Genomic DNA, 27,717 nt, shown 5'->3' with positions numbered 1-27,717 from the left:
TGCTCCTTATCATTACTGGCTTCTGAAAAAATGAACATCAGAAAAGTTTGTAGATCAAAATCTCTAGGTCACTACTTTTGACCCACTAGGCAATATCAGACACTGACATGCACAAAATTGCATGTGAAACATCTAATTCAAACATGAGTTCTAAAAGCATATAATGTATTCAACTGCACATAGGGTAAGGTAGAACTGTTTAATAGAAATTTATACACTTCACTCTTATGTCTTTCTTCTGCTCTTGATGTTTGGAGATACAATCTAAAACACTAGATGTTCTATATGTAGTGAACAAAAAAGCAGTCTAGCAATTCCTTTCTGAGAATTTTTAGATTTTTTTACATTCAGAAAAAGCTTTACAGAAGTTTTTACATTCATGCTCACTATTATGTGTGAGTAAGATAAGGAAAGTAGAGAAAAATAACATAGTAATGATGCTAGGCATGGAGTCACATCCATGTTTTGTACTGTTACAACTTAGCTGTTTAGTTACACTCACAAAGATCTTAACAAGTCAGTTTTGATTAAAGGCAACTGTGGACTTCAGACCCTGCTTACAGTGTTCAGTGACAAGATGATTCAGAAGTATGACAAGCCAATCAATCTTATTTTTTTTCCCTCATCCTTGATCTTCATACGTTTCATTCCTCCTAATTTCCAAGAAACCTTAGAGAGAGAGATGTAGCTTGTAGTAACTTCAATAGATTTTTCTACAATGCCGTGTACTGAACTGACACTTTATAGCAGTCCTCAAGGATAGGTCACTTACAGTTTAATTTAATACATGATGTAATGAGTACATTTGAGGAGCCAGTACAAGGATAATGATGATGTGAAATCCAGTTTGATGGAGTCTATTTAAGTGAACAGTTAATAGAAAAGAGATCAGAAGTCATGGAACCATTAATGATATGGATGAAAAGGATATTGAGGTTATCTGCCCCGAGAGAAAATAAATCATAGCGCCATTATTTTTGGTTTTCATAAATGTAATGCAGTAATGCCCATTCAACTGTATTTGCTCCACTAAGAAATATTTTCTATTGTCTAACTTAAATCTGTTTCCTGAATTGTAATACCATGGCTTCTAAAGCTATCTGTTATGAAACACTTTATTGCTTTTGTTCTTCATGTTGTCTTTTCATATATTTGAAAGCCATCATGTATTCTCTCATTTTCTTTGCTACAATAAATGACTTGAATACATTCAGACTTTCCCCATTGTTTACATGTTACAGATAATTTTTCTTGTCCTGCAGTTCCAGGCAACTCTTTACTCATGTCAGACCTCTCTTTGTGGAAGAGAGAATGAGTGCACAAGCAATATTGAAATTTTTTTCTTTTACATAACAAAAGTAACAAAAAGATTTTGTGACTTTGTGAACAATAAGTTGTTTAGAGTTTTTTACCTGGAGAAAAAAAAAAAAACAAAAACCAAACCTCAAACCATAGGAACTTCATAGTCTGTTTTGTAGTGAAAGAGAAATGATGAAGAGGAGGATGCTGGGGATTAAAGGATAGCAAAACTGTATTAAGCAAAAGAGATGGTATAAGGATAATAGCAGCATATTCCAGCACTGATAGTTTGAATGTTGCATACACTTGGGTGAAAGGAACTGTTTCAGAAAAACTAAATTATTGCTCAGGTAAGATATCAGAAAAAACAAACAAAAGAGGTTAAAAAATAGCCAACAGAACTACTTTGAGAGAAAATTGCATCTATTTGAAAAAATTTGTTACTTTCTGCAGGAAAAAAAATATTTATTCACATGGAATTAATACCCCAGATGGTTTTTATCTCATATTTCTTGTCATGGTGAGGCATTAGCTATGGTGTTTCATAGCCATATGTTTTTCTGCTGGTCAAATACATGAGACAGCTTTTTAACATATAAATCTTACCTCTGCTTTGTTAAAAAACAAACTTTCATGGCAAGCTCCTTAAAATATATTCAATGCAAACAACATGGCTGTTTGGATGAGTGTTAGAAAGATGTAATTTTAAAGAATTGATGTGCTTACCAGATCTTGAGCAAAATTCCCTGTACAGTGTCCCAGGTCCTTCCATATGGCTACAATAAAACTGCAAAAGCTGAATAGCTTCACCAGCCTTCTGTTTTTTGGGCTAACCAGACAACCTGAGTGCACATGAAGGCTTCTTTGGATAAAGGCAACAGTTATTGCAGCAATATTCCTGCCTCCTCTTGTACATTTAACAAGCTGCTGTCCTTCCAATTTGCTGGAATAATCCTTCCCAACAATACAGCACCAGCCAGTAATTGGCATGTAGTAACAGACAAACCACAGAGGTTTCTTGCTGCTCAGCCTTGCATTCTCTTCCCCATCTCACCAAGTGTGTTAGGGAAGGGGAAATGATCGAGTGGCTGCATGATATTTAGCTGCCAGCTGAGGTTAAACCATAACAGCATTGTATTACTATATTATTTCTAGGAACTGAATTATTAAAAAAAATCTAAAATTGAAAGATTCAAAGTTAAGGTTAGTTTTTTGAGAGGGAAGGGGGCTTGTTTGGGGTTGGTTTTGTTTGGTTGGTTTTTTTTGGTGGGTTGTTTTTTTTTTTTTTTTTTGGTTGTTATTGTTGTTTGGGGGTGGTTTTTCTTTTTGTCCAGGCACAATTAACACTCTTTTGTGTACCTTTGTTTAGTGTGTTTCATAGAAACATTCATAAATACCATAAATATATATTTCTAAAGTCAGAGAAAATATCAATGCAAAGTCTTGGGTAATCAAAGAACATGCTTCACACAGCAGCTTGAATTGACTTCTTGGTTGAAGGTCAGAGCTATCATCTCCTTAAACTTCATTCTGCGTGCCCTGATCAATCTGTCAGAACTCCTGTATGTGACTGAACAGAAGCTGAATTGAACAGAGAGCAGGTAATCAATACCAGTTATGTACTGTAGCAAGGTGAGAAGGCACATTATTTGTGAAGGATGTGTAAGGAAAAAGTGAATTATCTCCAACAACCAGCTATATCAGGTTAAAGATCAATTAATAAAACACTGTAGTTCAGAAACACATCTGAAATTAAATTCTGATAGGAAAATTCTTTTTTTTTTTTCTACATTATTTTTTTACTGGTAATGCATTAACTGTATACTAATCCTTCCTATATTGTATAGAAAGACTAAGACAATTTATCTTAAAGATTTAAAGACTTTAGAGTTTTTTTCAATTAAAATTAATATCGCTATGATAAGCAAAAATGACTTCATAGATGAGTGCATCAACAGCTGATTGCTAAAGACTTATTGTGACATACACAAATACCTACTGTTTCAGAACTAATTTTGTTAGACAATCTTCAAATTTTTCAGTTTCCTGGTTCAAGTGACCTCATCATTTATCTTACTGAGATACAAATGAAAAACTGGGATACAAGTTAAAAAACTCTGCAGGAAAGTAGAAGGTTTTTATGTGCAAAATGAGTCACATTGTGGCAATATTACAAATTAGAGATATAATGTATTGGAGTATGTTGCATGAGCATATGTAATGGAAATTCTACAAACCCATTCTTGAATTGCTTTGAATTGCATTTTTGAATTGTTTCCTTTGCCATAAAAAGCCAGGAAGAAGTACTAGATGGGTGTGAGTGAGACTTGTACAGTTTTGCAGTCAATTCCAAACTCCAGGGACAGCGCTTGAGAGATAAATGATGAACATTTACATAAAAAACTGACATAATTTTGTTTGAGAAAAGTGAATAGACAAGCAAGGGGATGGGGAAAAAAAACCTATCTGCGGCGTTAGCTTTCATTCTCCCTGGCTGCATGCAGCTCTTGGGAGCCTGACTGTGGCGTAGCTTCACGTGCTGCCGGGGTTTTCTGCTGTGGGTTCCCGGACACGGCTCCGTGTCTCGGGAGCGTGCGCTGGCCAGCTGCTGTTACCGTGCGCTAGGGATCCAGTAAAGAGGTAAGGAATTTGTCCATTTACTCCGTGCTTGGCAGGAACGGTTTATTGGTCACATGGCGCGGTTCAATGGAAGGATGCGACTGCTCCCGGCACTCACATGGGAGAAAATGGCGCCTGGGCGCAGGTGGGGTAGGATTTTATGGAGGGGCGGGGCGAGAGGATCCATGGCCTGCCGGCCCATAGGGGCGGCTGCTGTGGCGGTGATGCCACAACAGCGACCAACCAGAGAACCCCGCAGGGGTGGGCACCGAGCCTTGGGCTGAGCGGGATCGTGTGGCTTGGGGTGGCAGGCACGGGGTTTCCCGGGGCCGGATGGGGGGGGTGGTTACAGGGGCGGCAGAGGGGGAAGATCTGGCAGCAGGCAGCATGGGGCCCGAAACCGCGGGGGGGAACAACACGGGGGAAGCGTGGGGGTACACAGGACTCAGCTAGCTAGCACAAACAAGAACCCCTAGAACCCAATCCCAGGATGCAACACCTATCCAAACAGAAAAAAACCCACTAAACATCCAAAGAGAGGCTCCCTCATGCCAGTGTTGTTGCAGCATTGTTCTGTTTGGAAATCAGTAAAGATGTAATTTATTTGAAATGGAAAGTAACAGCTGTGCCTGCAGAGGCTAATGATCATGGTAAGTTGATCCAGTGCATGCATTGCCATGTCTAACTCTATTGTGACCCAAAGCTATGTTGATCAAGACATTTAATTTTTAATTCCTCTGATTTTAAATGGACATTAGAATTCCAACTTTAGCAACCATTGCAGTTAAGAAGGTAGATTTCTTCGTATCTTTTCCTCAGATGCTCCAGAAAGCCTGGCAAGCCCCTTTTAATTTCTTATAACAATCACAATTTGGAAACCTCTCACTTTTCAGATCTTAATCCCAGAACAGAAAGACCTGCTTTTTTTTCTTTATTCTGTCTTTCATTCTTTACCTATGCTTCACAAGCCATTCTATGGTGATCTCAGAAATAATCTACTTCTTGGTTTCTACTTCCTGTAACTCACATTTTTGAGACATAAACAATATTAACTTTTCAAGCTTTTCAAAGAAGTACTAAATAACACAATTTATCATATTGGGCAGGGTAGTCTCAATCTCTCTGCTTTGTCACCAATGAAGAAAAATGTGCTACACCACTTATCCCATTTGCTCTTTTCCTTGGGCATCTCAAAAGGGCTTCAAAACACGTGGCTCAGTGCCATCCTGTGTGGCCAGGTACCATTCTTTCAAATGGAATGCAGCAGCTCAAAGGGAAAGCAAAAGAGGAGAAGGACTATTTGTTACCTAACTCAAGAATTATATCCAGGCTAAAGTTCCACTCCAAAAACTGAAATCTCAAATCCAGAGGTGTCCAAGTGTATCCTTGATCACAAGTCAATTTTAATTATCATGCTAAGAACACCTACAGCAATAAAAAATTGTACTATAGAATCTGTACTGTATTTGTAGTTTGCAACATTTAAGAGGCCAAATTAAAAAATTGAAAGTTATTTTCTATATCATTGAATGAACTTGCAACACTACAAAAAAGACCATCACAAAATTCCATGTACTTCAGCAAAATAGTCCTTCAAAGCAGACATAGTGTTAAATTCACCACATTTATGTCTTAATTACTAAAACACACAGAGAAGATTGACAAAATATACTTAATGCACAGACAAGAGCAGCAGCAAAACCAACCAATTAAGCACACATTGCAATAAATAAAAAAAAATTCTGAGAATTTCTCTCTAAATAAGTGCGACTGCATAAAAAGACACTGTATTTGCATGTCTTGTTTTAGACATATCATATAAAATCTTTGAAAGTTTTCCTGGACAGCATGCTGTTTTCTGTACATCGAATTCAGAAGCGCCTTAATGTATTGTGCTGCAACTCATAAAAATATCAGAGCTGAAGCTGGGGCACAGAAATTGCCTAGGGAATTTATGACTATACAAACAACCCTTACCTATCATAACCTCTAGAAAGCCCCTGCCCTGTGCTCTCTAGAGATTCCAGCCAACCCTTCTCTTCAATTAAAAAAAATAAAAGACCTTATTACTACCATTCCCTAAGCATTTCCATCAATGTTTTACATTGATTTAGCAAGAAAACTCCTGAAGCTATTTTATTTGGAGAGATTCCTAGGTTCCCCTGGCACAAGTAGCTGCCTTTGCAGTTTGACTTGGGGAATCACTGACTGTCTGGCAAAATGCTACTCTGTTGATTTACAATCCTTGGAATGTAAAAGGTATGACAGATTTTAATACAAGTTCTACTAAGAGAGGAATTAATATTTACCAGTATAAAGTGTTTGATTAAAACTTGACAACATTACATTGGTTTGACAAGTCATTGCAGCTCATAGCACAAGCTGTCATTCCCTAAATCCATGATAGTGTATTTCAGATAGAAAAAATTATGCTTCATAATAACAAAATAGAGACACAGACTTTATATTATTTTAGTAGTAATATTAAAAAAAAAAAATCTCAAAACTGAAAAATTCCAGATGTGAAAACTAGTATCTGGAAGCAGATACTAGAAGCTTTTATTCAACCCTCCTACAGGACAAGAAATCTTAGCAGAGCTGGTAAAATATTAAACTGTCAACACTGCTAAGATCTTTCATGTGGAAGGGATGACCAATTAACAGCTTCTTGTATTTTCTGACTATTTAGAAGGAAAATTAGGACATCTGTTTGCTTTTCATTTGGGTTAAACTAAGCTCTATTACATTAGCATTTGATTAGGAATGGAAAAGTTGCTTTGAGCATTACACTTGAAAATGGCTGAGTTAAAGCCATTATGAGCATATCTTAAAATGAAGTTACCTATGCTGGTAATTAGAGACAGCCAAACTGGTGTTAAAAAACAAAGTCTCCCTACTTTTCTGTTCATAACTTCTCTTAAATTCCATAAGATCATGCATTCTACATGAATGCCTTGATCATTCCCTTCATGACAGCCACAAATAACATATTTTTCACATCCTGAAATGCTGAGTTCTGTTGCCCATTTATGTTCAAGGTGGCCCAGTCTATCCTCATTTCGTTAGCATGACTGGTGTTTCTATTGCCTCCAGTGTTCACCACATGACTCCCCTATGGGTCACATACATGGGTAGTGGTAAGTCTTGTTTTTATGAGTACTTTCATCCTATTTGTATCACATTGTTCTTTTGTAATATACCTTTCAACTGAAAATCACAATGCTTGATTTCTAAATTCCAAATGAAGGGACAGAAAATACTGTGAAGTATGTTTTAATTTCATTCTGCTGAGATGAGAAAACTGCTCAAGTTTGACTACCTGAAATACTTTTTGTAGTATGAATTCCTATAGCAAATACCATTGTAGAATATGAGTGATTCTGATGCTTTATTACGGTGTATTTCCTTTTCCTTGAATTAATTTTCCCATGCTTTTAGGAGGGAGGGTTTACGCGTTTCAAAATGGCAGTTTAATGGAAGCTGACACTGACTAAGCACTGTGTGTCTTTGACACAGAGATCCTTTTGTCCTTAGACTAAATCAGAGAATGTCAGAGAACTGTTTGAGCACAAGGCAATAGACATTTTTTCCTCACAGCTGCTGAAGCCTGTGACAAGAGGCATACACACACAGCATTCCCTGAAATGCCTTAAACTGGCTTCTTTCATTGATACAAAGGCATTCAGCCTGAAAGCTGACTTTTGCTCTTGCAGTGCAAAATCCAAGTAGAGGAGCAATGAGATTTTATTGTTGCTTTTTCTCAGCTTTCCTTTCATGCCTCTTTTTCTCCAGATATGTTTTACAACAACAGATTGATCCTTGCAAACAGCATATACTGCATGCCATGAAGGATACTATACTGCTAGAGCAGGATGAAAAAATGTCTGTGAATTTGTTGGTTTTGGCTGGGGTAGAGTTGATTTCCTTGACAATGGTTAGTGTACGGCTGTGTTTTGGATTTGTGCTAAACACAAGGTTGATAAATTAGAGGTGTTTTTTTTATTGCTGAGCAGGGCTTAAAGCCAAGGCCTTTTCTGCTTCTCATACTGCCAAGCTGGTGAGGGGGCTGGGGGTGCATGGGAGGCTGGGAGGAGACACAGCTGGGACAGGTGACCCCAACTGACTAAAGGGACATTCCAGACCATATGGTGCCACACTCAGCATATAAAGCCAGGGGAAGAAGGAGGAGGCGGGGACATTTGGAGTGATTTGGAGTGATTCCTTTCTTGCATTGCTTGTGTGCTTGGTTTTTACTTCATCTATTAAACTGTCTCTATATCAACCCACAGTTTTCTAACTTTTGTTCTTCAGATTCTCTCCCAGTCTCACTGGAGGAGGATTGAGTGGCTGCATAATGCTTGGTTGCTAAGAGGGTGAAAGCAAGACAGAGAGAAGCATACTTTTGTATCTAATTTTTTTAACAAATCAAGAAACTAGAAGTATTTCCATTATAATCCTGAAATTTTCTATTAAGACTGGAGAAACTCAGGTTTATATTCTCAGATCTCAACTCTACTCTGCTCCATTAATTTACTGTAAATTACTTACTTCCAGGGCTTATTTTATACCTATATGAAAGAAATTTGGTATTTCTCTCTGAATTCTTGTAGGGTGAAACCCGCTACATTTAAGATAAATACTTAGTATCATTTATTACAGCTTCATCACAGACTTCGGAAAAAAAGACTTTTGAAAGAATAAGGAAGAAACACTTCAGTTGGTGATCCAGCACTCTGAATTTCTGACTGCAAAATCTTATCCTAAATTTTTCAGACATGCTGAAACACCTTCACTACAAATTTGCCCTTGTGATGTGAAGTATCCTCATTTCATGTGCAGTACATGCCTACATCTTCATCTACAAACAGCAACAATCTGCAGTTAATAAATAATGCAAGAGGAGCTATTCAAACACCAAAGAGCAAACACTAAAGATCGTACTTCATGCTGGCCTTAGAAATCCTGATAGCTCAGCTGTGGAGCCACCTCTTAGGATGAAATACTTTCAAGTGAGCAATATGACAAAAACACGACACTGAATATTGAAGTTTATTCAAAAGTGGGAACTAGGTAGGACAGTTGGGGTATTAAAGGAAGCCACAGATAACCTTGCACATGTACTGTACTAGACAGAGGAACAGATTCTATGAAGCCTACCCAGTTAATGAATATAAACACATAACCTCTTTGTTCCCACCTCCCCTTCCCTTTTCAGTGTCATTGCAGAGATTATCATCTAGAATAGACGTGAAAAAAAAAAAAAAAAAAACATAAAAAGGGATTTTAATCTAACATCTTCTAAGTTTAGGTAATTAGCAAATAGCTAACCATTAATGATGCTTTTGGCAAGAATGGATGCCAAAAGTTGTGAAACCTTGCCTGGTAGATAAATGGTACCATTCTCAGCCATCTATCTTACAAATGATCCTATATCTACAGCTATTATTTCACTCAGACACTGGAAGCTCTGCAATTGTTCATGGCCTCAGTGAAGAATAATACCTGTCATGCAGTTTCATTGCTCTGACTTTTAACAGACCTGTTTTCAGCTTATCTCAAATACTGAACAAATGCACATAGGGAAGCACCAGAAAAGAACAGGTAAGATAAAAGATCAAGGGCGCTCACATTTCTCTCTATGTAGGTTTAAAACACCTCAGAACTGTCCTGAAGAAAATTGCTGCTAAAATTGCAAATGGTTCTTTATCCATTTGTGAGAAAACACTAAACAGTCTGCTGCTTTTGCTGGTATAGTTTTCTTCACAGAAGCAAGTAAGGGGCTGTGTTTTAAATCTGTGCTGGAAAGAGTGCTAATAATTGAAGGATGTTTTAGTTATTACTGAACAGGCCTTGCATATTTCTGTTTCTTGTACCACCCTCAAAGAGGCTGAGGTTAAACAAAAAAGTGGGAGGGGACACAGGCAGGACACCTGACCCCAGCTGACCAGAGGGATAATTCTACACCATGCAGTTGTGTGCTCAACATATAAAGCTGGGAGAAGTGGGGGGAAGACACACACTGGGAGTGACGGCAGTGTCTTCCCAAGTAAGGGGTACGTTTCTCTTCTTCCCTGGGACTCTCATCACCTCCTCTGACTTGCTTGCCTGGTGATGCAGAAGTCTGCAATCTGTCCCTCATCTTTCACAACCTCTCCTCAGGTTCAGGGAGATTGGCAGCATGAACAGTGCTTACACTCCCTTATTGCTAAAAAGTAATAGTGTGACACTTTTGACTAGTCTCTTACAATCCTCAAATAAATGCAGCAATCTATTGTTAAATCTCATAGCCTTCTCTTTTATGTTTCCTTATTCTATGTTTTCTCACAGAAACAAATAAATGTTTCCAAATGCTATTTTTCATAAAACCAGCAAAAGTTTTGGAAAGGATTCTTATTAAAATCTTAATAGTTCTGACAAGTAAAGGTGTTTTCTGCAGAAGTCCTAGTTTCAGGATCATGCCAAAGCAAAGAAAGCTCTCCTATGTCTATTCTTTCTGAAATAAGAAAACACCCCAACTGCTTTGGCTGCAAACCAGCATGATGATTATTGTTAGTTGCACAGTTTGAAGAATTTGTTTTCAATACAGTATGAAACACTATCAATGTTTTATCATTTTTTTTTTTTTTTACCACATTTTCTTTCTCTTCTCTCCAGGAAAGAATACTTGACACAAATGAAAACTGTTTCCCCCTCGTTAGCACCAACAGAATTTCAACACAATACAGGCTTCAAGTCCTCTGTGTAAGTTATCACCCTTTTAGCTACCAGAAACCTCTGAAACTGTTTGAAATATCAATTAGTATTTTATTAGATATCTATTTTCTACACTTCTAAAGCCATCTGACTTGCCTAGTTAACGAAGTTACTTTCCTACTCTGGATACTGGGCCTGAACACTGAAGATCTAACATAATACTATGCCTCCATGTAACAGACCTTTACACTCAGTTTACCTTTGTTCAGTCATTGCAAAAATAAATAGTGAAATACTTTTTGGGCCTGTAATCCCATGTCAACCCCTGAAAAAGCTAGCCACCATCACTAAAAAATGTTGCCACAACTTAGACTGCATGAGGTAACAGCAAACAAAAAGACAGTAACAGCTCAAATAGAAAAAATATAAATGAAACACATTAAATACCATTCAGCATTTCCAGATGATGAGTTGCATCCTGGGGTTCGGGTTTAGATTAGGGGTTTTTAATTTATGTTAGATAGCCAAGTTCTGAAATCCCGCGCACCCCCTGTGTTTTCCCCTCCCCGCGGTGGTTCGCTCCTTGCTGTGTGCTATTGGAGCTTACCCCAGTCACTCCTGCAGACACTCCCTGTCCTGTCCAGAGAGTTCCCTGCCAGTCACCCCGATCCCACAACCCCATTAGCCCAGGGACCTGGGAACCGCCCCAGCCCTGTCTCGGTTGGTTGCTGTGGTCGACGTCACCACCACGGCAGCTGCCTCTATTGGACAAGAGGCTGTGGGTCCTCTTGTCCTGCCCCCCATAAAACCCTACACCACCAGAACCCCGGCACCATTTTCTCCCATGCGAGTGCTGGGAGCGGTCGCGTCTTTCCACCGAACCGTGCCGCGTGACCAATAAACTGTTCCTGCCAAGCACGGAGTAAATGGACAAATTCCTTACTTCTTTACCGGATCCCTAGCGCATGGTTACAGCAGCTGGCCAGCCCACGTGCCTGGATATGGAAGCCGTGTCCGGGAACCTGCGGCAGAAAACCCGAGCAGCACGTGGAAGCTACGCCACAGCTGGGCTCCCAAGAGCTGCGTGCGGCCGGGGAAAACAAAGCAACGCTGCATAGTGGTGCCCAATGTGGGGCGCCACTTGCGGCGTTCTGGTGTCTCTCCCGGCTCTGGGGCACTGTGGCTGCTCCGGAGCCGGGAGAGACACCATAACGCCGCAATGATACACAAAACAGGCTGTAATGATGTGCTAAAAAGTAGAAGTTGATGCTTTGAAATTATTAGGGAAGTTACTGTTTATATAATGTCGCCGTTGAGCAGGACAGGAACAAGGACTCCAAGTTAGTAGGCAAAGAGAATGAACTCTGATTTATTTCAAATGTACTGCTCTATATATAGAGAACATCGTGAAGACTAATTTCATTGGTCTTAGAGTAAAAACATCTCACACGATTGGTGTGCAGTGAATGATGCATGGTGGCAGAACATATCTATAAACAATGTGAACAAGATAGATTAGAGAATTATTTACATTCTTTCCCAACTGCTTTCCAGGCTCTCACCTGGTTAGAAAACCCTTTTCTCTTTCTCTCTGACTGAGCTGAGAATATCCACAATATAAATTCATATCATTACCCGAGTGGTAGTTGACCACTTCCATGAGGGATTAACTTTCAAATAAGAGAAAGCCATTTTTAATCTGAGACATTGCAATCCTTTTTGAGTACTGGACAGCACTCCTGCTCACTACCTTAAATAGTGTGTACCTGTATCTTCACAGATACGACTTGTAGCTGAAGAACAATTTTCTCAGTCAAATATTATCCCTTCAGGAACATACTAACATACTTAGGAAACCTAACATATTGAATCAGCAAACCCATGCTTGAGCTTCTTTCATGAATCAAAGATGACAAACAAAGCCCTATCATCTTTTCCTTAATTTATACACAGCAACAAATAAGGCTGATGAGTTATGAAAGTCATAACATCAATTTAAAAAAATGACATGGTGAAATTGATCTAAAAGAATGTTCAAAAATGAACTGAACATTTTCTTTCTATCCTATAGGATAAACATATAAAAACAATAGAAAAGAACTGACAAATAGTTATGTTCAATCTACAACAAAATGCTGTCCAGATCAAATTAGCTTCTGATCCACCAGAGATCTATTTCTTTCACTAAGAGGTTCATACAGGTTGGGCACTGGGGATGTATGATACTCAACATCTATGGATAGCATGAATTCAAGTTAAACTTACCTAGTAACTAGAGTAATTGAACTTTTGCCAGTACTTGCCAACAAGAAATTTTTGAGATTATGATTGCAGAGATCACATTTAAGCCTGAAAAGAGAGATGGCAGCAAAGTCAGTTTGTACTGGATATGGTTCTTGTGCAAGTAGACCTCATTTGAATCCAAGGGATTGCTTCTCTGTGTGTAGAAGAATTCTACCTTTATAGTTTTATTCTTATAGGGTAATTAAAATTCCTTGTGCTTTGATAAAAAAATTATCAGTAAAATTATACAGCAAAAAGAAGATATTAACAACTTGAAAATAAGCATTTCAAAAGAAAGCAAAGTAAATTATCAGGATTCTTTTTAACCTACACAGCCTTTAGGTAGGGTTCTAACTTCAACCTATGGTAATTATTCTTTGGAATTTGCTTAGACAGGAAATGCTTTAACCTAGTTTCCACTACTTCTTTTAATTACAGTACTCTAGTGAAAATTTTTATCACTATAGCAGAAAACAATTTTTATTCAGTTTTGCTAAGATTCAATATAATTTTGCTAGCGTGAAATACAAAAACCTAACTCAAAAACAACTGATATTTTGAATAGAGAACTCCAATAATCCCAAGACAGTTTTCATCACAGTAAAGTATTTAATGACAAAAATCAGGGTTTCCAGTAGTGAGTCAAGAGAGCAGGTCCCACTTTTATTTTTTCTCTCCCCAGAATGGCACAAAATAATTTCTACATCTTTGAGAACTTCCAAGGAATTGTTTACAATAGATATCAGCAAATATTACAATTCTGGCAAATCATGGCAAAACCTACCTACCTTTAAGATTGGTTTTAAGAGCGCACGTTTTTGTTAATATTTCACATAATACACAACTTTTGCTAGACACAAAAGTAACCTTTAAAGACAAAGTTTGCAGTACAGCAGTCAAGTCTAACAATACATTATTTTTATTCTGTTCAGAACTTTAAAAAGATAAAGAAACTATTAATATTGTTACAATTTACAAATACATTCTTTCATATGAAACATTAACCTGAATCATAGTATATATTATGTACATGACTATCTAATAATACTAGGTTCTATACACTACAAGCTAAGTTCCAGAAGGAAACTGCAATGCTCTAAGATTTACCTTTGGATAAACATTTATACACCTTGATTCTTTTTCCTAAAACCTACCAAACCTTGTAGTTTAATGAACAGAAACAACAGAGTAAACAGGCAAACCACTTCTCCTTCATTCAGAAGACTTAGGTTACCTAAAGTTCCCATAGTAAATGGCTTTTGATGGTTGGATTAAAGTCCTGAGTTATGATAAAAACAATACACTTAACTGGAAGATATGAAAAAACCCAAAATGCTGAAAAACTCAGGTGGTACTAAACCAATGTTTTAGTACAGTTCAGCTCACAAGAGGTCTGGAACTTGGCAATGCAATTATGATCTTGTCCTGTCCAGCTGATATTTATGTAAACACTCAAAAATATATGCCTTTTTATCTAAATTTAGACAACTAATTATTTTCAGGTTTATCTGACCTGGGTTTTAGACATTTCTTCTAATTATTTGCAAGCTTAGAGGACTGGCTTGATTACAGCACCTTCTCTCGAGAGAAAGACTTGTGAGCTTAGCAGCAGAATATAGTTTTAAAAGAATGGAAAATATGACAAGAAGATAGCTATATGGTCATAAATGTACTCCCTGACTGATTTATAATCCATGTTAAAAAAAAATAGCCTAAAATTTTGTATCTAGCAGAAGTTTAATTTCTGTTTAAAAAACAGATACTTTTTTCCTGGTTAACTGCAGAAATAGCCAGTCATTACAGTAGCATTCAGACATTTCCAGGACAAGCATTACTTACACATAGCTCAACATACTGTTCAGAACTTGTGTTGTTAATGAACCTCTTCTGATTTATAACCAAAGTGGTCAAATTCCCTTTCAGTAGGTGCTAGATTTGGTAACTGTTGGAGCTAGTGCCAAATAGAGCTAAATGATCCTATGGTACTACACAAATGACCCATTCTCTCAACCCCCTGTGTGATATTAAATAAAAAGCTTCATACAAAACTGTTTAAATTACAGGAAAAAAAAAAAAAACCACAAAACAGATGTTAAGTTGGAATGCAATTAGCTAACTAGACAGTGTCCTTAGTTCAAATGAGAATACTTTCCTAAAGGCAAGCATCTTTTTATGAAATGGGCATTTCCATGAAATTTTCAGTTATTTCAGCTTGCAGTAAGTAAAATATTCTCAATTACTACAGTAGTTTTTATCTCTCTTGCAAGCACTGCTCTGAGGATTTTAGAGTGTTATGTCATTAATAATGCAAAAATCATATTCTGCAATGAATACAGTACATTCACATAATGCCAGCTTTTCTCTGGTAAGATGAGGGCAAAAATGAAGAGCAGGGATTTTCAGAAGATGAAGGTTGTACCTTCTGCAAGGATTTATTTTCTAGCTTACTGGTTTAAAAAAAGAAAAAAAGCAACATCTTTTTCTCTTTTTTTTTTCCTTTTCATTCTTGAAGCACATTAGACCATCTTAAAAATGTTAAGGAAACAGCTGTGAAGGAAAAAGGTAACCTACTTATTTTTGTAAGAGAAATACAGTGCATATATTGTATATAATGAATACAGATGAAGTAGAATCATCCTTCCAGTGATAACATTGAAAGCTGAGACTCAAACTAGAAGTTGATTCTAATGTACCAAGACATGCTTTTTTGAAAGCCTCTATATTAAAAATCAGACAACTTGCTATCACACAAGTCATTAAAATCTGACACATTTTTGAAGTGTTCCAAAAACTGGAGAATTTATGAAAAACAGATGTCTTGAAAATAGTGCACTCTCATCTTCCCAGGCCTTTGCATTCTCATTTTAATGGGCCTTTAGCCACACAATCACAGGTATAAAGAAATGCTATTTTATATCAAGACTGCTAAATTATAGATTGTGTTTGAGGCACAGCTATGTGCGTATAGATGTAAAAATTACTTTTTTCCTCTATTTTGAAACCTCAAGCATACATTCTCTAGGTTTCAGTATACTCTTCAAATAATCAGTCTGAAAGTGAACACAGGAATATGTAAAATGCTGATATGAATGAAATTCAGATATGCATTTCTGAATGCTGGTGCACATGCAACACTTTCCTACATTAGAAGAAACAATTGTTTTCTGTTTCCCAGGACAAAGCAGTTTGTCCTCCACTATAGCTACAACCCCAGATGTTTAATTCTAACATTCATTCACATTCTGCTGATGCTACATTAAATGAAGAAAATTATACCCCTTCTTTGGATTTTATTTCCACACACATGTCCACAATCAGTTCAATCTTTTTTTTTTGTACAACCATGAAAGAATATTACTATTTTAATCCTGATCAGCTTGTCATTTGGTCCTTTTCAATGTCTACTTTCACTCCTGTAACAACTGAAATACAGGTAGGAAGTACCGCAGGACTGTGTAGCAATATTAAAAAAGAGGAACAAAAGGAAGTCAGAAAAGTAGAAACGCAACACTTTTTCCTGCACAGAAACTGAAAGAACGCATCTCCACTGAACGGGAAGGAAAAAGCACACAGAAGACTGAATCTCCTGTAAAAGTTGCTGATCGTAGCCTTTTCAGCTTCTCTTGAGAAGATTTCAGCTTTGGGCAGTATCTCAGCATTTGTGCTTCATGGCAAGCTGAAAAAGAAAGAAAAAAATTAATTAAAGAGATATCACCAAGAACGACAGCTGATCAACCTAATGTGGCTAGTCTGGATAAGAAAAGTTTGTAAGACAAATTCTTCAAAAGACGCCTAGGGATATTCAGTCATTCCCCTTCCTGGGACACACAGGCAAAGCCTCTCTGCCATGCTGAGGACACAGGATTTATCTCTTTCCCAGCTATGTTTCCTAGTATTCCATTATTTTGCTATCTGTGAGGAAGGCTAGAGCAAGACACCAGAAACAAAGACATGCTTAGAACAACAGTAATTTTGACCCAATGATTTTGATTATTAACTACAATCAGAAATTCCAGAGAAGTAATTCAGAACACCTATTTAGGAGCTCTGCCACTACATAATGATGAAAAATAAAGGACTGATTGCCTTTCCACCTCCGTGATTACCAATTATTTCCATTTCAAATAATTCAAAAATGCACTTAACTGGGAATGAGAGGGAGAAGAAAGAAAGAGATGAAGTGAGTTAAAACCTGTATAAAATGTGTAGACAGACTTTGCAAACCAAGCAGAGAGCTTAAGGTTAGGTTCCATATAATAAAAGATTGCTATCTGTAGATAATAATTTCCTCTGGGATATCATCTAGAAAACAGAACTGGTAGGGGCAGTTAAAATTCACTCATTTGCTACCGGTGAAATGATGACCAAGAAATGACTCAAACTAAACTGACATAAACCTTTGATACTCAAGGATATGGTTGCAAATATTCTTTTTAAAGAAATTAATGTTTATAGTGATATACTAGAATTGCATTTCAGCATGAAACAACTTAAACCAATACTTTTTTTTCTTCCCTCAAACAGATTTTTTTTTTGTGTCATTGGCAGGCAATTCTGAGAAGTTTTTATTATACAGAATTTGTAAGTTTGAGATCCTGTTCGTGCAGTCACCAACAAATGGAAGGGATTTTTTAGAGGCAAAGAAGGTGCCACAAAGAGGATTTGATACATACCCTGAGCTAAGTTCAAGCCTTTATACAACTAAGTATAGATACATGCTTTCATAAAAACTCTGACAGCCAAATGTCTGACTTCAACCTACTGAGCCTTATCCTGCTAAAATCTTACCTTATGTGCAGTTTCTGCGAACTGCTGAGCACTGTTTTTCAGCTCTTCTGTCTTTTCTTCTGCACGACCTAGCCTTTCACCACGCTCATTCAAGGCCTGACTTGCCTTCTGTACTGCACTTGTCACACTGTCTGCTGCTGAATGAAGTATGCTGTTTCCTGCAACACCAAAAGAAGCCATTACAGCACTCAAGTATATATATGCTTTGCACTAAATACAATTAATTTAATTTATACTGTTCTAGAGCTGGTGTGCTATCTGGACTGGCCTCACTTCACTATAATCTCTCTTGAGGTGGCTGTAGAGAGTGATGAAATCTCCCCTGAGCCTCCTCAAGACTAAACAAGACTAAACAAGTCCAGCTCCCTCAGCTTTCCTCAAAAGACAAGTTCTCTAGATCTCTCATGAGCCTTGTTGCCCTTCACTGGACACACTCCAGTGCTTCAATGCTGTTTTTAAAGTGAGGGGCCCAAAACTCAAATGTGGCATTCGAGGTGTGGCCTTATCAGTGCTGAGTGCAGAGGGATGGTCACTTCCCTGGTCCTGCTGGCCACACAATTGCTGACACGGACCAAGATGCCACCAGCCTTCTTGGCCACCTGGGTGCAGTGCTGGCTCCCACTGAGCCTCTGCTGACCAGCACCCCCAGGCCCCTTTCTGCTGGACAGCCACTCTTGCCCCAGCCTGTAGCGCTGCCTGGGATTGCTGCGATGCAAGTGCAGGACTTGACACTTGGCCTTAGTGAACCTCATGCCACTGTCCTTAGCCCACTGACTGAGTCTGTCCAGATCCCTCTGTAGAACCTTCCTTCCCTCGAGAGGTCAATACTCCCACCCATCTTAGTATGATCTGTAAATCTACTGAGGGTGCCCTCAATCTCTACATCCAGATCATCAGTAAAGATGTTAAACAGGATTGGCACCAAAACTGAGCCCGGGATAACACTGCTAGCGATGGGTCACCAAGTGGATTTAGTTCCATTCACCACAACTCTCTGGGCCTGGACATCTACCCACATTTTTATCCATCAAAGAGTCCAGCCATCCAAGTCACAAGCAGCCAGCTGATCTAGGAGGATGCTGTGGTAGACAGTGTCAAGCACTCTACTGAGTCTAGATAAACAACATCCACAGCTTTCCCCTCATCTACTGAACAAGTCACTTTTTCATATAAGGATATCAGGAAGTCAAGCAGCACCTTCCTCTCATAAATCCATGTTGGCTGGACTTGATCTCCTGGTTGTTCTGGCTGTTCTCATTTTTTCCCACAGCATTAAAACCAAATATATAATGCTCTTAAATGAATTATTCTGGTAAAGGTATGAAACAAATTCAACACAGTCAAAGAGAGCACTACAGCAAATCTGCTGTTACAGTCTGTTTTTCTTATTAACATACAAAGACAAGTGAAAACAGACACAAACTACTTTTATCTGAGAAGTGAACCTACTTCAAAAATATTCTCGGGTTAAAAAAACCAAACCCAAACATTAATTTAAAGGGCTATTTCGCTACTACTTTGTTGGAGTTTAGCCCTAGCCAGCAACCAAGCACCACACAGCCTCTTGCTCACTCTCCCACTGTAGCAGTCAGAGGCCCTCTAAGGCCTCCATGGTGGTCACTCACCTAAGATAAGAAATGCAGAGTCATGATGAGTGGACCAGAGCTGCCCCTCTTCTGCACATCAGACCCCTGTTATCTCTTTTTAAGGCTATAGGTCGTATTCTTCTTGACCCTGGCCATTGGACAATTTCCAATCCCCCAGTAGCCTACTTAAACCCTCACCTCTGCCCAGTTCAGGGGAAGAGCTGTCACTGGAACCCTTTGCAGAAGCTGCCAATAAAGACATCTCTGCAGAACTTCACACAGCCTCTCCTCTCTCCATCCCTGTGTCTGCCAAGGCACTTTGCGAGCACAGAGCTGAAATCACTGAGAGCTGAACTCAGTAGAGCTGGAATCACTCCAGAATTGCTCGCTAAAGTCACCTGTGGCTCGGAGCTAGCCGGGGGGGCCAGACAGGCTGCGCCTCATCTGCACAGTGCTATCCGGGATACCTACGGCGGCAGCTGCCCGGGGGGCCGGATGGACCCCTGGGACCCCAGGCCACCATATCCCACCAGTAGGACCAGGGAGAGAACTAGAAAGGCAAAAATTAGAAAACAGATGGGGTGAGATACAGACAGTTTAATAATAATAGAGAAAGCAAAAGCTATGCACTAAAGTAAAGTAAAACAAGGAGTTAATTCACTCCTTCCCATTGGCAGGCAGGGGTTCAGCCATCTCCAGGACAGCAGGCACCCATCACACAGTAATAGTTCCTCATGAAAACAAACGTGATTACCCCAAACTTCCTCCCCTTCCTCCTTCTTCCTCTCACTTTATGTACTGAGCATCATGCCATATGGTCGGGATTATCCTTTTGGTCACCTGTCCAAGCTGTGTCTCATCCTCTCAACCTCCCATGCAGGGCCAACTTCCTCACCAGCATGGCCAGTACAAAAAGCAGAGAAGGCCTTGGTTCTGTGCAAGCCCAACTCAGCAATAACAAAAACATCTCCATATTATCAACTCCATGTTCAGCACACATCTATCACATTGCCCCGTACCAGCCACTGTGAAAAAAATTAACACAGCTGAAACTAGCACACAGTTTCATTAGAAAAAAGAACAATCCTTTCAGACACAATTTTCAAATAATAATCCTTTCCTTAGAAAGGCAAAACAAACAATGAATAGTGAAACTAAAAGCTGCCCTGAGTAGCCTGTGGAGCATGGTACAAGCTACATACGCAGGAATTCCTGAGATAAGGAAAACTGCCTTACAATTTTATTAAACTAAAACTCAAGTATTATATTATGGAGGTGAGGGAGACACTTAAGAACCTACACAAAGTGACTCACAGATGATGAGTCAATATGAGAAATAGCAAAAAAAATAACTTTTTTGGCTTCCTAAATACCAATATTTTTACATTTTGCACATCAGGAGTTAAAAAAAAAAAAAAAAGTAGATGTCGAACTGCTACAGGTTTGGGGTTTTGTTCTATTGTTGCATTTAGAAAAGGAATATAATAGCTGGCATTCTTGTTGAAGAGATTAATATCTAACAATACTGTGAGCTGGAACTTTGCAGAGACAGAAATTAATCTTTTCAAGTGATCTCCGTTCAGAACCTGAGGAGTTTGATTGTAAAACCAAACAACTTTACATCCTGCACACTTTCTTAATTTGAAATTTTTCAGTCAATTGCTATTTTGTTCATCATTTTTTTAAGGAGATTATTATCTTGGCTTCTGTTTTGGTAGCTTTTCCAATAAACACATGTACTGAGCAACACCACACTGGAAATAGTTTTCCTTTTTTGGTGGTGTGATCTAATGGCTTTGGCCTTTTGTATAGTGTTAGTTCTCTAGGACAAGAGTTTTAAAAGCTCCCAACACTGAATTAAATCTGTTTTTTACAACATCACAAAGCCTCTGCTGAATTCAAGGAAAGCAGGCTACATGGATAAACTTATAAAACTAAGCATCTTCCAAAGTCTTAAAATGTGTTGGGGAGCAGATTTTAACATATTGCTAACCTTCTGTCATGTCAATAGGAAACCACAGAACAAAAATATTTTTCATTTTCTATACTCCTAAAAATATTCTTTATTTTCTATACTCCTAAAACTGTTTGTAGATTTCTGGCCAAATACTGGTATCTATTTCTCCACATTATTTTCAACAAAGAAGAATGAACTTGAAAGTTTGGCACAGTGGCAGTAACTGTTTTGCCCTCTAGCTAACACAATATTGTGTTTACTCCAGGTAAGATCTGCTGTATTTTCTCATGAGCAGTGACTTGCAGAGAAGCTGCTATTCTGAGACTGTTCTGAAGAACTACTTCTGGAGTATCCTTACCAATGGAATGTCAGTAAAACAATAATAAAAAAAAATCTGCTCTCATCTATGAGCAACTCAGAAACCCACATGTCCGTTGTCTATGGAATTTCATCAGTGTATTTCTAGAGCATGTGTAGGTGGTTGCTGGTATGACTGACTATGCCTCATCCCTGTATTAGTATCACTGCTGGAATAGCAACACTTGCACTGGACATATTGGACAATCACTCCTATGAATAAATAATCTACAACCTGCAAAACCTTAAGCTGTTCTTCAGGAGGTAACTACTCTGATTCAAAATATCCTGAGAGACATTTTCCATGTTGATGGATTCCTTTAGGATTTCAGTAAAGCTTCTCATACTGTCTTTCACAGGATCCTTCTGGACAAAATGTCCAGCACACAGCTGGATAAACACATCATGTGACAGGTGGGCAACGGGTTCATGGCTCAAAGGGTTCAAAGGGTTCCAGTGAATGGGGTGACATTTGACTGGCGACCTGTCATTAGTGGGATTGTGCAGGGCCCAATTTTCAACGTCTTCAAAAAGGACTTGGATGCAGGACTTGTGTATACTGAGTAAGTTTTCAGACAATACTAAATTGGGAGGAGCTGTTGACTCCTTTGAAGGCAGAGAGGCCCTGCAGAAAGACCTTGAAAAATTAGAGGGCCATGTAATCACCAGCTACATGAAGTTCAACAAAGATGGATTCTGCACCTGGGATGGGGCAACATGGATTTATGTATAGACTGAGGAAGAAGATGCTGGAGTGCAGTGCCATGGAAAGATCCAGGTCAATGTCAAATTGAATCTGAGTCAGCAGTGCACTGGCAGCCAAGAGGGCCAACCCCATCCCGGGGTGCATCAGGCACAGCAGCACCAGCTGGGCAAGGGAGGGGATTGTCCTGCTCTGCTCACCTCAAGTCCTGTGTGCAGTTTTGGGCGCCACAACACTCAAAGGATATAAAGTTACTGGAGAGTGTCCAAAGAAGGACTACAAAGGTGGTCAAGGATCTAGGGGAGAAGCCATACAAGGAGTGGCTGAGGTCACTTGGCTTGTTCAGCCTGAAGGATACTGAAGGCAGACCTCACAGCAGCCTACTTCTCATGAGGGGAAGAAGAGGGGCAGGCACTGACCTCTTCAGTTTATTTTGGGTATTAGAAAAAGTTTTTTACCCAGAGGGTGGTAGGGCACTGGTCACAGCACCAGCCTGACAGAGTTCAAGTAGCATTTAGACAATGTTCTCAGGCACATGGTGTGACTCTTGGGGGGTCCTGTGCAAAGCCAGGAGCTGAACTTTGATGATCCTTGTAGGTCCCTTCCAACTCAGCATATTCTACAATTCAAGCTGTATCAATAGGCTCTTGCACCCTATGAAGTCAGCTTTAGGACTTCTATCATGCAGAATGAAAAGTACATCCTTTAGCCACCATACCCAATACCTGAAAGATAGAAGAATACTGTCATAATCAAGTATGTGAAGAAACTAATTGGTCTCTAGAGACACCATTATTTAGATGGCATCATTTGTTTTATCACACATTCATAAAAGGTTCATCGCATTCTCTATTAGCCGTATCAAATACATTTCAGCTCAATGCAGAGATTCATCTTGAGATTAGTTATCAGACTCTACAGTGACTGATTTGCAAACATGAGCATTCAATTTTAATTGTACATGGATTAATAAAACATTTAGAAACTACCTACTTCTGAGAATGAAATAAATGCAGTTAGCTTTTATTATTTGTTATTAGTATTCTTGCTGTTACTGTTCATTTTCTTACTGTTGCTTTCAGTAAAATTTTCTCATCTCAACCCCTAATCTTGGCCTTTTGTGCTTTCTGCTGGAGGAGGAGGGGAAGCAAATGCTGTCGCAGTTTTGGTTGGAAATTCCTAGAGAGAGGAATACCATTCCTAAACCGCAATGTTGCTACAGAAGACAAAATACAAGACTAAATACATTTTGCAGTGATCTGATCTGAATGTTGTGTTTCAGGAAAACTTCTGAAGATGTTAACAAAAATCAGTGGATAATTATGAAAATTACAAAAATGCAAGAATCACCAGACATTTTCAATAAACTTTTTAGAGCAAAATAAATATATAGTGATACTTATCTAGTATATTTTCCAAGTCTACAATACTGTTTGTGGCTTTGGGGTTCTCTTGAGTCAGAGTACATTTCATATATCTTGACTAAATTATTTCCATAAGCTTTTCCAAAAAAATAACCACTCCTACTTTTAGCTCAAACAGTATCATCTCCAACATATCAAATACATCTGGATGATTTCTGCTGTTTTAATTCCCCCATTTAAATATATGCAAACCAGAAACACAGAAATTAAAGAAAATCAACATAGCCTGAAACACAGCAGATAATTAGCTGACAAAAAGCCAAAAGCAGCACATGAACAGAAAGAATGACTTCTGCAAACCATAGGAAATAAAATTTAATTAAGTCGTGAAGATGAGGTCTTAAAAAAAAACCCAAAAACATGACAAAATAAATTACCTAAATTACCTTAAGGGTTCAACAGTTCAGTATTTTTATTGCTTAGCAAACACAGTGTATTCACATTTCTCAGTGTGGCTTGCAAAATCTCAGATCTAGAAACAGCTGTATTACAAAAAAAACCAACCCTTGTTATGGTTCTGCAAGGCACTAGAAATATTTTTTCTATGGGCAGTTAAGTAGAACAAGCTTTCCTGCTACAGTCATAAGAAAAAGGAAGTTTTATCTCTGATGCTAGTTTCTTTTTATTTTAAATAGTGATATAGGGGCCATTAGAGTAATACAAGAAATACTTTTTTCATTTATGAGGTATCTTGATAACTAAAATACCTCCTGCTCTCCTGAGATTTTCTTTTATTCAGTACTCCACAGCAATGATATAATGTAAATTATTCATACTTTTGAACAGCTTAACTAATTACAGAGTGAAATTTCAAGCAGTAGAATAATAAAAATTACTTCAGCATTATCTTCGCATCATTCTATTATAGGAATTTGTCACTTATCATTACTCTGGTCAAAATGTTGTTATCGTTGGGGTGGGGGTGAGGTATGTGGATCATGCTGTGAGGCAGCTACCTGCCATGACCTCAAGCAGACGAGATGAGCCGGCTAGCACTGTCCGTGTGAGGCTGGGTGGCCGCCATGTGAGAGGGCACCCCAGGGGAATGGCGTCTGCCACCCTGGTAGTGCTGAGTGCTGCGGCGTGGGTTACGCAGCTTTGGTAGCTTTACATGCTGAGAGGAGATGAAGAGATGAGAAAAGGATGCTTGCGAGCCCAAAGAGTCTTTATTCCCCCAGGAATAAAGGGAGAGGTGAGAAGATCGAGAGGTAACTGTGGATCTGAGTGGCAGGAACTCTCAGGGCAAACAACTTGGAACAAACCACTCTAAGGGGAAAAATAGGGGAGTACAATAACAAACCTAACTAATATTAATAAAACAACTGTCTAAATAAAACCAAACTACAATGCTGTTACTTTAACTGTATTTTCAGCAAATTTATTCTTTTAAAGCAAATATCTTCTTATAGATATATACCAACAAATTAAAATCAGTATTAAATTACATTCAATCATGATGATTAATATTAAATTGGGGGATTAGGTTAGTTGAGCTCCAGAGGTCCCTTCCAACCCTAACAATTCTGTGACTAGTGCTTATATTAATGATAAACCATTATAGTCAAGATTATTAAGTTCACATAAATTTGCACCTTTGGGAAAAACTTCATCTCTGAAGATCCAAATGTGAAAAAACTTTGTATGTAATAACTTTGAAAACCCTGCAGGAAGAAATTCTGATTTGTTCTCTAGAAAGGGTAATTTCTTTGGGACTATAAAATCAATAATGTCCAAAAATCTTACTGTGCAGTGACATTTACCCATTACAACAATTCTGTGTTAAAGAGGCTTACTCTGGAAAAGTTCTGGAATTCAGTAGGATCTCATATTACAGCCAACCTGACAAGAAGCAGAATGTATAATTAAAACAAAGAACAGCAGCTACGCACCATGGCAAACTACTGTTTGAGAATGACCTGACAAATTTAAATATTAATCTTAAATGCTGCTCCCCTGGGGTCACAAGTGAGAGCTCTGACTGAAAAAACCTGCAAACTTTTCTGATTTTGATCAGCTGACAGGTAAAATAACCTGGAAATGGGATAACTCCCATGTCAATTTTTACTGATATTGATGTCATCCTATAAAGAAAAAGTATGACTTTTTTTTTGTTAAATTCTTCCAGCCATTTCTGCCATTAGCAAAATGCTGTTCTTACTACATATTTCATGACTATGAGCTGAAATATTCAAACAAGTTTGATTCAAAATCAGAATATTTTTCCATAGGAAATATTCAGAACGATGAAACTTTTCATATAGAATAAGAAAATCCCTCAACCAGTGACTACTATTAAAGAGTTATATTTAATATTTAAAAGAAAAAAAAAATCTATTTTTAATGAAAGCCTATAGTACAAATGATGGAAAAAGAATCAGTCACCACCCAACACTCACCACTCAGCAATGTCTACCTTGGGAAAAGGCAGTTTCCCCTCCAGTTTTATTGCTGAGCATGCTGTTACATGGCATGGAGCATATCCCTGGTCAGTTTTGGTAAGCTTCCCTGTTTGTGTCCCCTCCCAGGCCATTTGCTGTGGGGCAGGCAAAAGGAGGAGACCATGAAGGTCTTGACACTGTGTAAGCACACCTCACTTAAACTCGCTCAGGTAACACACCTGGTGTGTTACCAACGCAGTTTTGGTCACAAATCTAAAATAAAACACTGTACTGGCTGTTATGAAGAAAAATAAGCTCCATCCCTGCCAAAACCAATAGAAAACCTAATACACTTTTCCCTGCCAAGGCAGTCCAAAGTGTTAACACATCTCGTGATGCAATTTTGTTGTTTTGTTTCACATTGAATTCACCAAAGTATTGACATTTCTTTCAGGGTGGGTAGGAGATTTAGACAGCCACATGCCCTGAAAATGAATCACAGGATTTTTCTAAACAAAGGTAATTCTTGCAGACATTGTGTCAATACTATTGACTGAGCTTCTGCTTAAGTAGTGTTAATTATTATTGAGAAACATAATGCATTAACCCGCTACAATGGAGGCATGGAACTCAGTGTATTTGTCAACAGATTCCTAGTTCTTCATCAGCTAAATGACTTTGAAAATTCTGTGTTTGCTATTTAAGCAACATATTCAAAATCACCAACTTCTATTACCACATAAACTGAAAATAAAGTTATGACTCATGAGTAAGAATGAAGACTGTGTAAGAACTCGTCAAGATCAGGATGAAATCAGTCAAGAGCAATGGCTGCAAAACAGCAAATAAAAAATGCAGCATCTGACCTGAGAGTGACTGGCTGTGCCAGCCCTTCCTCAGGGTAATCCAGGAGCTATATGTTTATGGGCAATATTTTAGCACCATCCCAATCACCTAAGATTGGCATAAGTTTATGCCTGAATAGTTTTTTCTGCTAATTATGCACATTACTCTCATCTGTTTCAATTAACCACTGTCAATAAAAAACAGTTTGAATATTGCTCTTATAGACAGCATTTTACAAAAACTTGATCTCTTCTTCCACCCTCCAAACTGTACTGAATCACTGAAAACAACACTTTAGAATGAAGCAAGTGACCACAGAAAGCTCAAGAGGCAATTACTGATTTTGCTAATCTGAAAGTTTCTCCTGGTGTGTCAAGGTTCATGTGACTCCCAAATATTAGCTATATTCACCAATCAAAATCATACATTTGGCTGGAAGAAAGAATTATGCCATAAAAAAATAAATTAAGAGCTGCTCATTACTGCAACACAGCACATGAGGCAAACCTCTTCCACTGCTAAGACTGCCATGAAAGTGCTCACAATAAGGAACAACTTAGTCTGGAACAATACCTGAGAAACACCACACACCACAATAATTATAAAGGATTAAGTGAACTCTAGGCATCTAACTCAGGATGCTACAGTATTTCAAAATCAACATATTTAGATTGATGAAGTTTCAACAGATGCAACATATTTAGACTGATGAAGTTTCAACAGATGCTGGCACTTCACACATCCATTAGCTGCCTCTCCTTGCTGAGCATATTTGTTTTGTTGA

The 27,717-nt window shown here is 38.3% G+C and overlaps 1 protein-coding gene across 5 annotated transcripts in view; it reads right to left on the bottom strand.

Moving 5' to 3' along the window:
• Positions 1–13,483: 13,483 nt before the first annotated feature.
• STXBP6 (syntaxin binding protein 6) overlaps positions 13,484–27,717 on the bottom strand; it is a 94,917-nt gene continuing 80,683 nt past the window's right edge. For all 5 annotated transcript variants that reach the window (XM_053981219.1, XM_053981220.1, XM_053981221.1 and 2 more), the window contains exons 5-6: positions 17,683–17,840; positions 13,484–16,570 (exon numbers count right to left, since the gene is read on the bottom strand). In XM_053981219.1, the coding sequence (XP_053837194.1) occupies positions 16,547–16,570; positions 17,683–17,840 (182 nt within the window). In that variant the 3' untranslated portion in view covers positions 13,484–16,546. The remainder of the gene's footprint in view (positions 16,571–17,682; positions 17,841–27,717) is intronic.

This window comes from Vidua macroura, chromosome 6, assembly GCF_024509145.1.
Source record: "Vidua macroura isolate BioBank_ID:100142 chromosome 6, ASM2450914v1, whole genome shotgun sequence".
In the NCBI taxonomy this organism is placed as follows: domain Eukaryota; kingdom Metazoa; phylum Chordata; class Aves; order Passeriformes; family Viduidae; genus Vidua; species Vidua macroura.
Note: the sequence above shows the minus strand (reverse complement) of the source record. Positions and strands in the feature narration are given on the sequence as shown.